Below are 18014 nucleotides of genomic sequence, written 5' to 3' on the forward strand. Positions count from 1 at the left end.
TTTCTGACTTCCCCTCACTTTTGCTCTATGCTGTCACATTGCAACCAAGTGATTTTAAAACAGCTGTCAAAATACTTCACACAAGGATCACAGCTGCCATTTCCAAACATTGCATAGGCTATCCTTGCACCATCATCTTCCCACTTCTACATCCATGAAGATTGTGGGGATTCTATAAACTTTCATTAAAAATTGAACACCCACAATCAACATGTTCAGGCAAGTAGAGTTGTAAACTATGAATTTACTTTCATACTTCCTCGGATCTTATTCCTGATACTCAATAGGTGAGATTGTTCCATCTCGATTAAATTGGAGATGTTATGGCCATTCATCAGCATGCAAGTTTAAACTTCTGTAACAGCAAGTAGAAACCCTACTCCTAACTAGTGAGTCGTCACAAATATGTTTGACAGCAAAGGGGTTTCTGTCCAGCACCAGTGTTTAACAATCAAAATGCAGCACAGCAGAGCCTCAATGCTAGTTACAGAATTATATGAAAACTTAAATCATGCAAAAATCAAATGGCCAGTGTCTTTAAAAAAAAATTGTTATAAAGGAGTGTGGCTACTTCAACCAACAATGGGATGTGTTTATTTCTCCCGCCTACTTGGAATCACAGGGTGGGAAGAAGAAAGGTTTGTATGGGATACATTGCACAAGAAATTATGAGAAAATATCTTGCAAAAGCATTGCTTTGCTACCCCAAAATGCTAGATTCATGGAAACTACCTTGTCTTGTGAAGATGGGAGAAAAGGAGCACCTGAATTGTGCCACAAATCTTTTGGGCTTATTCTTGATAATAAATTGTTATTGTATGGCACTCTACATCAATGAGACTAATAGTGCTACCAGGGGTGGTTTGTCAGCCCAGCAGGGCACCCTAAATATTCAGCATCTTCAATAGCTAATTTTAAACTATGACTTCTAAATTATTCCAATTTCTCAGCTTTATTTGTCAATAATGTCATTGAAAATAAACTGCTATTGCAAAAATAGGTCTTTGGAGAAACAAGTATTGATGATAGTACATGAGGATGGAGCTACAGTACCACCCCAAACAAAAAGTACAAAATAAAGCTTGGTGCATGACATCAGCACTGTTGTAAAACACCTTAAGTCAAATGAGTATTGAGCTCGTAATTTTCGTCTACTGCCCTTAAAAGATGGGCCCATAAATGGTACAAATGTTGAATTAGGATTAAAAGCAAAATCTACACCAAGCAACAACAGTAAGACTGTGATTTAAACTAATTTTCTATTGATATCTGCCATACCTTATCTTCCATTTCCTGACTACTCATCTCAACTATCGATCGCCAACATGGAACTTATCAAAAGCTTTGAAATTCCATATACAGACCAACGAGAAGAAAACAAGACAACCGAGAGAATTTGTTAACCTGACCTGGTTTTTTTTTGTAAAACAAGTATATCCACTGATTGACGATATATGCATTAGTCTTGCAATGTCTGGACCCAGTTTTAAATTATGTAATTATTCTAATACTATCCAATTTCTTGAATTCAGTGAAATGACAAAATCATTCGCTAAATCTTCATTAATTTCTGCACCTACTGCAAAGACTGTTGGGTACAAACTGTCTGCACCAGACTATTTTAAAACTAATTTGCTCCGCTTCTCTTCCTAAGCAATGATATTCCACAGAACTTTTTATAAATCAGTGCAGATTACAATACACAGAAATAATGGAAGAGGTAAACTGGATATTTAAAAGGAAATTACTATACTACCACTTTGGTCTTGACTCTGGCCTGAGTCCTACACCATGGTGAAACAGCCTTCAGTTGTCAGCCCTACACAGAGACCCTCCCCCTGTCAGGAGTTTACAACTTTAATCTTTAATCTGCCAATCTCCTGGTTATTTCTCAACAGTCTCACAATGCTCAGCACCTGTTCCTCTGAAGCATCTGGGGATCCTTTTCAATATTAAAAGCACCACCTAAGATATTGCTGTGCCAAGTGTCCGTTTATGCATTTGTGGTGTCCATTCTACACCAGAGACAGAATGTGATCTTGCACCAATCCTCTGGGTATATAGGAGTCACAGCAAACTCGATGCGCAGCAGTCTGTGTGTTATGTGTGGCATGCATACAGTTGAGCAAAAAAGTGAAAGAAATGCAAACCAACTCCACAAAAACTGATCATTTTTCACAGCCACCATAAAGTGCACCAAACTAATCCATTGCTCCCTCCTGGGAGAGGTATGCACAGTGGTAAGCAGCTTCAAATGTTACATAAAGAGGAAAAGGGATAAAACAACACACTGTATTTGATTCTTTTTATTCAGCATCAACTGTGTGGGTTTGGGATACCGAAAATAGTTGTGGATTTTTTTTTGCTATACACAGATTCCATAAAATTTAATTGCAACTTGGATAACTTCAATTTATCCAACTGTAGGTGAACTGACACAGCACAACGTCTCAAAATAGACATTAAACCAGGAAACATGCAGTCACGACTTGAGTTTTGTAAAGGCCTATTCCATTATTAGGACTGTTATATTAACAGTTAAATACATTTTTAAATTATGTATAAATGAGTGACATATGACTTCTGTATCACCTTCTAGATAACCAATTTCACTCAAAGAACAATTACAGCTTTAAAGTACTAAAAATACAGGTACGTGGTTGATTTGAAACTTCCTTTCCAGAAAAGCCCATTGGTCAAGTTGGAATTACATGTTATGGCCAAATGCTGCTTTCTTCCGATATCCCTTTGTCATCGAAGATAAAAGGTGCACATCTTAAGCTTCCAATTCAAGGCCCAGACCAAGCTTGTGACCACCGGAATTGATGCTCTTTCCATCAATTAGGGAACACAGAGTGAGTTTTATACCTGTAGTGGACAAATCATAGGTGGTTAGAAATATTACTGTCATACTGGATTCCCTTCCATGTCTCGAGATCCAATTTTAAAACCATTGACAGCTGAATTTTAAGTAGGAACCAGAACAAATCAGTGACCAGATGGAATGGGTCTTCATAACTGAAGTGTTATTTTTTTTTTAAATAATTTTGACAATTCAAAGAATTCCAACCTTGACTAGACCAGCAAAACATCTGCAAGACATGATCTAGTTTGAGACTTTCTTTGCTCCACTTTATTAGGGAGAGGAAATCAGGAATGTGACACTGACCAGCTTGCTTTATTTATAGCAATGTACAAAACAAACCTCAATTCACAGGCTACAGCAGGCACCTGTAGTTGGTAACGTAGAAATAAATCAGCTGGGATGGGATATGTCAAGTTGCCCTTTAACAGCCTCATTTAATCCCATCCAATATAATTACTGCACATTAGTTGTGCTGACCTTAGCCCATTCAGTTTGAGAATATCTGCATAGGCTGTTTATACCCTGGATTTCTGAAAGTAGCATTCCTCATGTTATTTAACCTTAGTGGGCTTAGAGACACTAGTAACGCTGCAGGCAAGAGTTTTCCTGTCATCAGCTGCACTTGGAATTTTTCAAGCTGCATTAATTGTTTCATTCCAGGAACTCCAGATACTCACTTTCTCATGGGCCTTACGAGTAGTCAGATTTCCCAGTTCTGCTTTTGCCAAGCATCTAACAGAACAGTGCCAGGTGGAATAAGAAATATAAACTGGAGAGGGCAGTGCTACAGTTCACAAGAACCTTTTGTACGAATTGAGTTGAAAATGTAACATTTCACTGAGCTTCAAAGGAATTCTACTCCATACGCTTTACAGGTGAATTAACTACCTATCACCATGGTCTTCAAACAAATGAAGCAAAATGAATGGAAACTTACCTGGCCTAAGAACTTGGCTGTAAGCTAATCCAATTAGGCTGGAGTTATTGACTCTTGCCTGAAACACATTAGTAGAAATCAGTAACACAAACCAAAAAAGCCCAAAAAACATTTAAATACTTAGGATAAAGAAAGCTGTACTTACAGAAATGGAAGCAGTAGGGTCAAGTTGGTATTTAGCAGCAATGCCAAAGCGGGTACTGTTGTTACCTGCAGTCCAGGCAAGATTTACAGCTGTATCCAGGTTTTCGCTTACTTTCTGATAGATAGAGCCTCCAAATTCAGCGCCGTCATTCCTGATGATTTAAACCACATCTTAAATTAAATTTTGGTTTGGGTGCCTCAAGACAAGTGTCCAATCCAAAGCAGTAAAATAAAGAAAATATTTCTATTGCACAGGCCAAGACTATTCGCTCAATTTTTAATATTAGCAAAAATATTCAAACAAACCGGAGTTAGAGTGAACCTAAAACTAAGCATCAGACTATTGGCATAACTTACACGTTAGTGTGCAACTGGAAGTCCCCAGTTTTGTAGCCCACTGCAAAGTTGTTCTGCGTCAGTTTTGACTTGGCTGTATCGAAGGACATTTGGTAACCAGCAAGCCATCCTTCGTAACCAGCAACTGCTGAAGCATGAATCGCAGGGCCTGCAAAGTCAAAATCTACATCACAGCCCAGGTTAACATATTCACGCTTGTATGCTGTCTTCACTCTGCCACTCTTCTTGCTGAGAATGCAAAATGGGGGCAATTTAGTTTCCAATGCATAAGCAAGTCAGTAAAAAAAAAATTCTGTCCCATTTTTAACCACTATAATTACCCAGTGTTAGGTGAGAAAGTGGTGTCAAATGTCAGTTTCAGACCTTTGGCAAGCTGGTAAAGGAAGAAGAAAATGGTGTTTCAGTGCACAATTCAATACTAAAAATGTATTACAGAACTAAATGTGACCATAGCAAATTCCTGCTCTCAGCTAATATCACAAAAGTTACTTTAAAAGAACAGTTGAATGAAGGGTGTAAAGATTAACTACCCATTACTTTAAAAATGAAAAATAACCCAACTATGGAGTACTTGGGTTCTTCCACAAAAGTCACTATTAAATGCCTCACTGACACCTCCTAGTGAGCTGGACAGTATTTTCACATTGGCACCATCAGATAGTTTCAAAACATTCCATTCTTCACCTGTTGCCCACTCAATCCGGTGTCAACTAAAATACAAGACTAGATTTAGATCTGCCACATGGTCAGATGATTACCTGATCTTCAATTGCAATTTCTGTTCCCAAAGTGTTATCAGTGTTCCACTTCTCTGTGAAAGTGAGGCCATATTCAGACCACTTGTACTTGGTTTCCAAGCTTCCAGATACTTTACCGCTTTCAGTGTTTGATGAACCCGAAGTTGTGAATTCCTGTCAATGTTGTTAATGAGAGAAAGAGTAACAATTAGTACCTTCCACACTCACATTTCATTTACTTGTAAACACGTAGAACATTTACCAGCGTAAACTTACTCATGTACACATCTACTCACGGTTGACTTAAAACATAGGCTAATTCAAATGGAGAGTTTTGCAGATTTATAAATGGATTTGTCATTTTAAAATCTATGGATATTTGGTATTGACCCATCATATAAGAGAATCACATCCTCCTCTACAATAAAATAATGGGGACAAAGGCAGACTTGTATTTATATAACACCTCAGTGCATCTCAAACATTTTAAAGCAGTTTTTAAAAACAAATTGGGTCAAGTTCCTCATCTAAGCCACGTTAGCTGATCTCAGTTTGGGTAGCTTCAGGGGCACTACAAGCACGCAGTACACAAAAGCTTGGGATGGGGCTGTGTGGGCCCCTTATCCTGCCACAGTCCAATGACTTCTACAGGTAAATGCATGTGGACAGGAGTCACTGCTTAAGCTTCTCTAACAATGGACACTTAGGCAGCATACCAGAGAGCTGCAGGTATCCGTGCCAACAACTACAGGAGATAGAGTGGGGAGAAAAGTTTGGGGAAAAAACTCAGTAAGTTCAGTAATTAATAGGCCTAAAAGTATCTCAACAGATTGACTGCATTTATATGAAAAAGAGAAGTGTGTAGACAAGGGGCACGACATTTAAGTACTCATTTAGCTATTAAAATTCAACCGGCATTGCACACTCGAATGCTTCAACTGTACCACAAACTCAAATAGTTAGAATTCAATTGGATTACAACTCCTATGTGTGTCATTTCAACACTGGTGTAGATTTTGGCGACAATATATTTTGATTAGAGTTCCAATAAGCATAGTGAACTATCCCCAAGTGAAGCAGCAGTTTTTGGATCAGTTGATCCAAGTAACTGTATAACCACAACAAATTAAAAAGGATTCCTTTGAAAAGCAATTCAAAAAACGCAACATTAATTATAAAAGTGAATATTCTAATCCCTGGAAAGATGGTTTGGAATTTATCCATTCACCAGTGACTCAGTATTAATAACAATTTAATCTATAGTTTCTAGCCGCAGTAACATGTGCATTAAAGTTTCACGAGAATTATATTTTACTGCATGTAAATTTTGGCAAGCAGCATTTGTTACTAATAAATATTTCTCACAACTGAACAAAACATGTTTCAGCGTCAGCAGAAATGTAGCAGTATGGCAGTCAGGTTGCATTAATCTCCAAGTCTGCTCACCAAGAATGAGCAGACTGGGTGCTGTCTGAATCTGACCAAACTAATGTGGCTAAGCAGACAGCAAAATGGAAAGACAAGCATACAACCATGTGACAAGCTTCCATCAACAGGTAATAGATGATCTGATAAAGTGCTAATTCCTTTCATCCAAAGTCACACAAGGCACCTACTTCATATTACAATACTAGTTCCAGAAGTAGCCACATAATGTACATGGCATGTCAAAAAATGAGTACTGTTAGGGTTTGTAAGAGCTCAAACACAGTCCCAAAATACAGATCTAAATTCAATGCAACCAAGCACATTTTCAGAAAATCCAATTTCTCTATCTAGTGCTTGATACATTATGTAGAAAGGGTGAGATGAGGTGTAGCGAGAAGAGGTTCATGTGGAACATAAACACCGACAATCTGGGCCCAATGGCCCGTTTCTGCACTGTAAAACTACAGAATTCTACATAACTGAGGCACAAAAGAAATTGTTGTATTGTACATGATGTTTCTATTTACTTATCACTAAAGTGGGAAAAACTGCCACGCCTCATACAGACTCCAATGCACTCAGTCTAGAATTATTAAGCATAATGCAGCAACCAGAATTAACAAATGATTCCTGTTTATTACAGTGCCCCAATACAAGTGAGATAACACCAGGATGTGTGGTTTCTGAAGACTGTGGGATTCAATAATTTCCACCAGATGAACTGGTGCCATTTCAATTAAGCAGTCAAACAATCCTTCATGGCTGACTACACTTCCTTTTCAAGGCATCAATTCTCTGTACATACCTCCTTCCAACTTTGGGAAAAACCCAAACAGAAACATCAAGTCATGAACAAATAGTTATTTGGTAGTACAGAACTTGAGTATTGCTGAAAAAAAAGACATTTTTTGTTGAAGCTTTTCAACTTGCATTCATCAGGACAATTGGTATTGTGAATTGTCCTGATGAGTGCACGACAAGAAGCTTTGACAGAAAATGTCTCTCCTTTTTAGAAATACTCAAATCATGAACAATTTGAACTGCAAGCATACAATGCTGCAAATATGTATTTGCTTCAATGTTGTCACATCAATGCTATGAACCAGCCTGGGTGCAAAATCAGAGCATTAACTGTCCAATACAGAATACAATCAAAGAATGGTTCCAGTAGAAAGGTGGCCATTTGCCACTTCATGTCTGTGTTAGCTTTCTGCCACAACGCCTCAGTCCTTCACCCGTGCCATTTCCCAGTAGTCTTGCAAATTCTCTCTCCAGATAATTATCCAATTACCTTTGAAAGCCACACTGAATCTGCCTCCACTAGAATCTCAGGCTGTGCATTCCGGATTCTAACCACCTATCACAGAATCTTTAGTGCAGAAGGCGGCCATTTGATCCATCGAGTCTGCACTGGTTTGCTGAAAGAGCATTCTATCTAGGCCCACTCCCCTGCCTTATCCCTTGCACATTCTCTCTTTTCAGATAATTCCCTTTTGAATACCTCAATCGAACCTGCCTCCACCACCCTTTCAGGAAGCTTGTTCCAGACTCCAACCACCCTCTGGATGAAAAGATTTTTCCTCATCACTTCTACTCATTTGTTGCATAAACAAGTTTTTTTCCCCCAATGTTGCCTTGGGTTTTTTTTCTATCCACCTTTAAATAGGTGCCCCTGGTTCTCTATCCTTCCACCAATGAGACCAGTTTCTCCCTATCTCCTCTGTCCAGCTGCCTCATGATTCTGAACACATGCTGCTGAATTAGTTCCTCTGGAAGTAGTTCAGCAAAATATACAAGTTTTAAAAGCTCACTGACATTTTGCCTATTAAAACTGTATGACACAAATATTTAAAATACTAGAGTGTGGATAAAAGTTAATGATCTTACCACTCCACTCTGTGACTTGGTTTTCACTTCAAGCTTTACCAAACCGAAACCTAGAAAACAGAAAAGTCACATCACTAAGATCCTTTCAATTTTAATAAAGTGTATTCATACTCTGTACAGCAGAATAGTCACCAACTCAAATCTATCCCATAAAAACATGGTTCTTGTTAACCGCATGTAACAGGGTAAAGTTTGATAAATGTAAACGGGTCCATTTTAATAAAGGTATCATAAATTAGAACTATAAGTAATAAGTGACTTAAGTGTAGATTGTGTATTTAATGCTACAAGACCAGCAATACTATTTAAAACAATAACTAGAACTAAAAACTTATATTCATTAGGAAAGACTGAACAAACTGAAGTTCTTTGCTCTAGAAGAGACAACTAAAGGGGTGACCTGATAGGGTAGATTATGAGAATGTTCGATTGGGTAGACGTAGTGAGGTTGTTTCCACTTGCGGGCAAGACCAGAACTGGGAGCCGTAAATGTAATGATGGATTTTAAATCCAACGGGGAATTCAGGAGAAATGTCTTTACCCAGAGAGTGGTTAGAGTGATAAATTCACTTCCACAACAGCAAATAGGATAGATGCATTTATGGGAAAAGCTAGATAAATAGATGAAGGACAAAATAATAAAAGGCTATGTTGATGGGGTTCGGTGACACTTTCTGACATTACATGTTTCCTAATATTTTACACATGTTCATCTGGTCACCCAGCCAGGTTTTAGTAAATGATCTTTTTATCTGTTGTAATCAATGCATAATTGTGCCAGTTCTTATCGGCAGTAGTATCTCCATTTATATTGCAGATTCCATTTATTTCAGCAAAGGGCCACTGTGCACACACTAGATTTTCACAAATAGTCGTGAACACTCATGTTGTGAATCTAACCAGGAACCTCCCCAGTGTTACAAGGGTATTACTGGCCTGCACAAGTCAGCTGTTAAGATCAGCCCTTCTAAAGCTAAATACAAAATGGTGCACCCTACATAAAGTGCTGCCAATAGGAGATGCTTACCAACTCATTAGCCACTATCTACATATGATTAATTGGAAATCCAGATGTGGTTGATTCTTAGCAATTGACATTGGGCATACAATGCTAATTCTCATTTACACAGCATGTGTGTGTGTTTTGGTGAAATGATGAAATGGACAGAGCGGGTGAGTGTCTTTTGGTCACCGCAATGTTTTACTTCCTTGTAATGATGTTTAAGTATTTGCAAGTGCAGTGTTTCCCTGTACTGTGCAAGCTTATACAATATATTTTATACTAAAATTACTGCTTGTGGCCAAAATGGTGTGACAGTAGGTAGTTAGAAATACCTATAGCACAATACTGGGCTATAGGCATGATGAGTTACCTAAACCAACCTGACAGCGAAACAATACAACGCAGGCTGTTTAAGATTACAATACTTTGAAAATATAATTGGTGCCAGGTGCGCACTTCTCCCATTACTGACATCTTCAAGTATTCCAGGTTTCAATGCACTTCAGCAATTTTTCCACGGTAATGCAATCTGCTGCTCAAATAGCCACATCGGCACTGTCCTGCTAAGCACGTGGAGATGCCTTTATGGGATATGACACAGAGTTGAAGTGATCATCAATTCCAGGTCACACAGAATTATACTGCCCTAAAAATACCACTTTCAACCTGGTCTCAGACTTTCCATTTACCAATTCTCATCACTTCTGAAGCAAAAAACTACAAACTCAAAAATGCGATTTCATTAAAACAACACAGGGCAATTAAACAAGTCTATGAATTAGCCACTAGCTGGCCTGCACATAGCATTGCCACACTGGGATGCAAGGGCGACAAGCTCATATTTATGAAGAGTGCCAGTCACCAAAGAATGGTGAAAATGATTTTTTTTACTGCATGCACAATTGCACCAGCCAGCACTCTTCATGCAGCCTTAAAGATGGGTGCATGCATACCGACAGTAAATCTGCAGTGTAAATTAAGTGCCTAGGCTCAAACCAATTCTAAAGTAAAAACCTCTTGCAGAGAATCTCACCAATCCGGTTTCAGTCTGAATGGTGACTCCAGTAATTTCAGCATAGGTAAGAAGCCAAACTACCACCTGTTAGTGCATGCTATCTTGCCCAGCATTGTGCTATAGATCTTTCTGACTACCTACTATCACACCATTTCAATAAAGTATCTTGCACAAACTCACACAATACAGGGAAATACACGTTGATTGTAGAAATACCATACCGTAGCCTTTGTTGAAAATATCTCTGGCCGCCTTGCCCAGATCTGCATACGATGGAGGTACAGCCATTGTATCTGTAGAGGTAAACACACAATAAACAATAAAGTATCACAGACTTTCCCCCTTTCGTTCTTTTTCCATTCCTTCCCCTTTCACTTACTCTAAAACTATCATGTTGTATTTCTAACTTTTTCCAGTTGTGAACAAAGGTCACAGACCCAAAACAGCCTCTCTCCACAGATGCTGCCAGGCCTGAGTATTTCCAGCATTTTCTGTTTTTAAACGAAGGATCTTAGCACCCGAAAAAACATAATTACTGAGCCACACAGCTTGATTCTGGAACTCCCCCAGGAAATTACTCAAAGGTTTCAACTACCAGTTCACTTCACATGACTGCAATATGAGACAGTTGAAAAGAGTTGAAATTAACCATGCCTTAGATAACAATAAGGATAGCTGAAACCTCCAACAAATACACAATTTAACACCAAAAATTTTGCAACAGATGTCTGTAGGGTTATATTTGAAGATAGTTTGCGGGGGTTAGGCTGGTGTTCCCTCAAGTACAGCAGATTAAGAGGTGACCTAATAGAGGTATTTACGATTAGAGGATTTAATAGGACACACAGATAGGGAGACGATTTTTCTCCGATGACAATCCAGAACATGGAACCTGATTCTAGCTAGGCTATCCAAGGGTAATGTCAGAGAGCTCTTCTTCATGCAAAGGGTGGTGGAAATCTGGAGGCTGATGTTAATTGAAAACTTCAACACCTGAGAAAGTTAGATCTTTGTTAGGTAAGGGAATTAAAGGATGTAGAATAAGTGCAGGTAAATGAAGGGAAGGCACAGATTAATCATAATCTAATTAAATGAACAGGTCAAGTAATCGAATGGCATGTGATCCTATCTCCAGAAGGAAGTTTGAAACCCAACTTCCAAAATCGGGAATGCAGTAAACGCTGGCAACATATAAAGTTTAAATGTTAGTTAGATCAGTTGCAATTAGCCAAATGCGAATTTCCAGCCCTTGAATGTTTTTAAATATTTAAACTGATCCAACACAAACATGGTGAGCCAAATAGCTTCCTCTTCTTAGGCTCTATTTCCAAAACAGTCTGTAATCCTGGGAAAGCAGAACCCGCAAACAACCATATGGAACCACAATATTACATTCCCACTGGGCAAAGGCCAGTGCCACCTGTAACCATCAAATTTTAAAAATACCCTAACCAATCCCTGCCAAGTGAAAAGGCCCATCAGGATTTCGTTATAAGCCTCTCAAGCTTCTACTATCAAAAATGTTTATCCTCGCCAAGAAAACTTCAGCTTTACTCTCAACGATGTAGGAAATTAATTGGTGTTACACTAAATATGTCAATATTAACCATTTTCAGAACAATCAAGTCTTCATGCAAACACACATCTAGGATTTTCTACAGAAAATACCAGTAACTTAATGCATTAAAATATTGTCCTTTACCCACTAGGTAGTAGCACACATCAAATCTGTGCTGAGTGGTTTTTATAATGCCTCACTATTAGGCAAATAAAATAGAAACATATTACCTTAACTGAAGTTCAGATGCTAAGACTTGATCATACAACCATAATGCCTATTACCTACACAGTCCAATAGTCACAAGACTTTATAGTAACTTAAAAATCTGATATGATGCCAATGCAAAGACCTTTGTAAGGCTCCAGGGTGCCAAAAGACAGATTGAAAATGAACAAAATTCATACATCAGGCCAGAATGTGATAGTAGCTTAGTATAAATGTTAAAATTACAGTTTTAAGCCCTAATGCTTTTCCTCTTCTCCAGTAATGCAAGTTTGTGATTGCAGTCAGTTGAATCCTGCCCTGCCAAGGGATAAATACAGAAAGCTTTCCACACACGACTCTTCACCATTTTCTATGCTGTTCATTAGCTTTCATAAAAATTTTGCTGAAAAGGTCAAACATGAACTATCATTGACATCTTTTAAATTCTATTCCCAACCCCCTCCCTCCCAAAGGTACCAAAACATGCTACCCACAAACACTAAAGACAGATGGCCTATTCTGTTCTCATCACTTAACCCAGCTGCTTGGCAGTGGGGTGAGGGTGTTCACACAGAAGTGTGAAGCAATTTATAATCCCTGCTGATGAAGCACCTCTCAGTAACCCAGTTGAAATTAAAAATACAGGGCATGGAAACAAAAGGGGCAAATCAACAACACACATGGCACAATGCATTCCCTCTATCTACTGGTGCATGACCATGCTGCATTAATAGATATCCTGTGCAATTCTTCAACCAACTTCAATTTTATAATCATCCCTATCCTTCACTGCCTTTACTGCACAACAAGAACATATTTGTAAATTCTATACTTTAAATCACTAGACTGTTTGTGATCTTCAAATAATACATATTGAAAAAAATTGCAGTACTTTAATATTTGCACAAAGATCCATTTACAAAGTGTGGGTTTTATTTGGTGACATTGCTTTCATCCTTGTCTTCACACGTTACATCACCATGTGCAGTGAGGCAATAACCAACATGCAAAAATGGAAAGAGACGATCATCAGGTCTATCAAATGCTCATCCTATCAGAAGGTGCAGCCGTGTACACTAGTCTCTCCAGTCCTCAACAATGCTAAATCCTACAATAGGCAAAAAGAAAACTGACGAAGAGGTGGCCAAAAGTAGATTCTGAAATAAAGATTAAGCTCAACTTTGACTTATAACAAAAACGTGCATGCCAATTATTGACCACAACTGTGCCACTTTGTCTCACAACACTGCCTGCTAACACCAACTGCCTAAACTAAAAAATCAATTTGCCTAAAAACACAATGTAATCGATTTGAAACCTACCTCTCTATATTTCTGTACCATACACACACACAAGAAAAAAATTGATACTATTTTTCATCTCTGGGGAGGGGTTATTTATTATGGTGGATAATCAAAGGCCCAAGCGAAAAACATTGCAGCTAAGTTTTGAGTGATATGCCTTTAATTTGCTTCATTAACTACAAAATCAACAAGATTACCTACAATCAACACTTGCCTGGATGAGTGCAGCTCCCACAACACACAAGCTTGACATCGTCCAGGACAAAGCAGCCCGCTTGATCGGCACCACATCCACTCCCTCCATCACTGACGCACAGTAGCAGCAGTGTGTACCACCTACAAGATGCACTGCAGGAACTCACCAAGCTGCTTAGACAGCACCTTCCAAACTCACGGCCACTACCATCTAGAAGGGCAAGGGCAGGAGATAGATGGGAACATCACAACCTGGAAGCACCCCTCCAAGCCACACACCATCTTGACTTGGCAATACATCACTGTTCCTTCACTGTTGTTGGGTCAAAATCTTGAATTCCCTCCCTCATAGCACTATGGGTGTTCCTACACTACAGGAACTGCAGTTCAAGAAGGCAGCTCACCACCAGCTCAGTGGCAACTAGGGACAGGCAATAAATGCTGGCCCAGCCAGTGAATCCCACCTCCCGTGTGTGAATAAAAGAAAAACAAGAGTTGCTTTTTAAAATCGGGTGTCTGCAGCTGCGTGCATTAAATGTGACTAGACAGATGCAAGATAGATTTAAAAATTCAACCAGTGTATGATACAGTGGAACAGTCTCATTGCCAGGGCTAAAATTGAGGAAATTCCACATTCAATTAGGCTATGGCAGAAGAGGTAAAGCCAAAGAATGCACTGCAGTTCCTGTTTCATTTGCAAGCCAGGTTTGAAAATGACTACAAGCTGTGTAAAATGAACATGGTCCTTAGATTCTGTAGTTCAATTGTGAAGGACACTGTAAAAGCAAAAAGAGTGCACTAATGCAGACAGATTGAATGAATGAATCCAATCTGCTAAGGATGCCACACCGACACAAAATAAGCAAAATGGAATTGGCATATGTACTTAAAACTAAGATGCACCAGATAGTGCTCCCAATAAAGATCCTATCTTCCTAGACAGGATAAAGTAAATGCTTTGCCTGACAGCTAATTCTTCCAGCACCCAGTCCCCCTAAGCCTTTTCTTTCCTTTTCCCTCCCCAGGTGACCATGTTGGTTTCTATTTTAATTATATGGTCTATGCGCTTCTGAACTCTTATTCCTACTACATTCAAATGATGTCATTCTGTATCCACTGTACTGAACTCAAGACCCCACCTCTGCTCTGGACTACTTACATTCCTCAGTATTCCCTCCTTAACACAAACTCAGAGGCTTTTAAATCCCAAGGTTGGCATCACTCAATCACTATTTCACAAATTCTCTCCAAACCTTTTAAATCCCAAGTGTCCTACATTATAATTTCCAACTAGCTCACAATTAAGAATTATTCAGGTATGAAGATATTTTATTAGATAACAGCAGCTACAGAAACATGTCTAAGAAAAACAAAGTTACTACAATTTCAAACTACTGAAAAAGAAAACAGTGCAGCAAGATTTCAAACTAATTATATTGTTTCAGCTTCAACATGGAGAGCAATTACAAGCACCTTACAAATACAGCCAAGAGCATCATGTGCAGAAATGTTGTATGTTGTACCTTTGCATTGGCATCACATTGCTTGAGCTACTGTAAAGTGTGATTTGCACAGTCTATAACATTGGGGATAGCAAATTTGAAATGTACTTACAAGGGTCATTTAATTGCAGCTAATTTATGCAATTAATGCATTCCTGTTGGCAGAGACTAATATTTTTAACATCTGATCACAGAAGTTACATGGAGTACCTAGGTGTGGAATCGTTCATGCCTACCAATAAGCTTTAGCATATTGAACAGCAACTCTCTTGATGGCAATCATAGAATACAGTACAGAAAGAGGCCATTCAGTTGATCATGCCTGTTCCAGCTTCTTTACAGAGCTAGCTAATTAATCTCACTCCACCTTGCAACAGACCCAAAATCCTTTTTTTCCTTTTTCAAGTACCACATATACCAGTGTAAAAGGTGAATTTTTGAGACAAATTTTTTACGCAAAAAGCTGATCCAACTTTTACGCGATTAATATTTTTGAGGGGTTTATATGCGTGCTTGATTTGGGCCTGTACAGCATCCTGTACATGGACCAGCTATGATCATTTCCCCACTCGAAGTAAATCATCTTGGCCTTGTGGCACCCAATACTTGTCTATAATAATGAGCGAAAAGCCAATATGGAAGGAGGACCTGGTAAAACTGCTTGTCACAGGAGATTGAAATGTAGACCTATAACAAGTATTTGTTTTCAAAACTTGGTTTATGCCACAACCAAACATTTGCAGGTGGTTTGTGCCTATGGTGTGATGATTAGGCAACTTCCGAGTGTGAAGATAAGGTCAATACCAAATTATTTTTTAAAAAACTTACTGATCTCATGCAACTAACAGCAAGCACCAGGAGTTTAGATTCCCTTTTCACTGTGAAAAATGTGATAGGCCAAGACACTGTTTCAATTTAGCAGGGCTTAAGTTTGCGTGACTATAATTCAAGCCTTCTTTCAATTATTTCTGCATTGACTAACAGGTTGTGATAATACAGTACATTTAAAAGGGGTTCTATTCTGACTTTTAAAAACACACAAAGCAAACTTGAAAAATGGATGCAGCAACTGTATTACTTAAATACAAGATCAAAAGAATTAAACCTTAATATATGTAGTATTACACATTACAGCAGATAAAACAGGCCATTCACCCCAATAGGTTTGCTATCAAAAATGGAAATGGATAGGCACTTTAGTTAATTCAAACATACGAATTAAGGAGAGTAGGCCACTCAGCCCTTTGAGCCTGCTTTTATCTTAAGCTTAGCTGAACATCAGTTTACCTACAACAGATAGGAATGCACCAGAAAGGGCTATGAGTACTGCTGACTCCTTGGTAGATAAATCTTATCAGCAGCAATGTAAGACACATGAAAGTTAATGAAAATATGGATTTAAACTTAATATATCCCTCTTTCTTCACCCCACCCCACAACTGCCAGAGACTCAACATATGTACCTCTGCAGCCCATGCAAGAAGCAGCTTGCACACTGAGTTCATGTGAATTAATTTGGAAGACTACACAATTAAGATTGTGCAGCCACCAAAAACAACTGGGCAAGACTGCACCTGAATATACTCAAAGGCGTACCAAATCCGACCATGGCTGCCTTTCACAGCCTGCAAAACAAGAAATGTAGGCTGGCAAATCCTAGAAGCAGAAAGTAAAGCTGGAAATTTAGAAAGGCCCAGTTACAGGTAAAATTTTACACTTCAGCCTCCATGCATGATTTGTAACTACATGTACAGAACAAAAAAGGTTTCTGGTTCGACGCAAAAATTAGGCAGAAATACTACCCTCAGCAACACCCCCCCTCCTCACCCTCTCATAAAGAGGCAACAGATGAAAGGCCTCTTGTAAAACAGCAATGAAATTGGTCACTGTCTGACTGTCATATGTATTAAAACAAAGGTAATTCTAAGGGGCTGTGCAGGGCAGTCATTACAAATGAAAGCACACATCATCGACGTAAAGAAAAGGCGTGACCCAACAGAAACGAATGACGTTCAGTCTGCCTCCCAAATGCACATGTCGTCCTTCCATACAATGCAGCAATTTTACAACATTTCCTCGTTTGAGAAAAGTCCATAATAATAAAACCATTAAACTCTCCAGACGCGAAAAGAGGCTGGTGGAGTTTTTTTTAAATGTTACAGCAAAGGAAATCCAAAATGTAATAAAACCTTATTCCTGAAATGAAAGTCAAGAGGATGGGAAACAAATTCAATGTATCCGCCGCCCAGGAACACGGCTCGGATGATGCGGAGGTCAAAGCGATCACCTTGACTCAGTGGGTTACTGCTCCGGGCCTCGGGAAACAGCGGGACCAGGGAGATCGCCTGGAAATATCCCCCCTGCCGCCTCCGCCTCCTCCTCCTCCTCCTCCTCCCTCAGCCCGGGACACAGCAGCCGGCGCCATCTTACAGGCTGGAGTTATACTGGAGTTCGGCCTCCTCCCGGGAATGCGGCCTCCACCTCCACCCCGACCCCCGGGGAGGGGCGGGGGAGTGGAATGTGTCCCCCTCCCCCCCGAGGGGGTGCAATGGGTCCTCCACCTCCACCCCACCCACCCCGCAACAGGGCGGGCGGCTCTCCCAAAGGCGGCTCCAGAGTGAAGGCCTGGCCAAGAGGGCCGGGGGCTCGGGTAAGGGAACCGCCTCCGCCGCCCCGGTGTCGAGTGCGCACACTCCCCTCCCTCCACCCCGGGATGGACGGATGGTGCGTGTTTAGCCGGGTTTAGTTCCATCTCCACCCTCACCCGCCCGGCGTTACCTGTCGCTGCTGCCGCCGCCGCTCGGCCTCGCTCTCTCCTGCTTTAAGGGCGAAGTGAAGGAGACAGCGCCCGCGCCTGCGCACTCTCAAAAACCC

The 18014-nt window shown here is 39.7% G+C and overlaps 1 protein-coding gene across 1 annotated transcript; it reads right to left on the reverse strand.

The window, feature by feature from the left end:
- Positions 1-2291: 2291 nt before the first annotated feature.
- On the reverse strand, positions 2292-18014 carry LOC121270767 (voltage-dependent anion-selective channel protein 2). The gene is made up of 9 exons (XM_041176177.1): positions 17919-18014; positions 10596-10667; positions 8357-8406; positions 5063-5215; positions 4625-4677; positions 4305-4532; positions 3949-4099; positions 3804-3861; positions 2292-2868 (listed from the first exon to the last, which is right to left on the reverse strand). The coding sequence occupies exons 2-9, from the start codon at positions 10660-10662 to the stop codon at positions 2777-2779; spliced, it is 852 nt and encodes a 283-aa protein (XP_041032111.1). The 5' UTR covers positions 10663-10667; positions 17919-18014; the 3' UTR covers positions 2292-2776.

Source organism: Carcharodon carcharias, chromosome 28 (genome assembly GCF_017639515.1).
Source record: "Carcharodon carcharias isolate sCarCar2 chromosome 28, sCarCar2.pri, whole genome shotgun sequence".
NCBI lineage: Eukaryota > Metazoa > Chordata > Chondrichthyes > Lamniformes > Lamnidae > Carcharodon > Carcharodon carcharias.

What these genes read in the sequence shown, in the direction of transcription:
- LOC121270767 (XM_041176177.1), bottom strand. Translation starts at nt 10,662, where the DNA reads ATGGCTGTACCTCCATCGTATGCAGATCTGGGCAAGGCGGCCAGAGAT. An exon ending in AAATTGCAATTGAAGATCAG is followed by an intron (nt 4,678 to 5,062) that starts GTAATCATCTGA and finishes TTCCTTTACCAG; the next exon opens with CTTGCCAAAGGTCTGAAACT. An exon ending in TTCCAGTTGCACACTAACGT is followed by an intron (nt 4,100 to 4,304) that starts GTAAGTTATGCC and finishes TTAAATCATCAG; the next exon opens with GAATGACGGCGCTGAATTTG.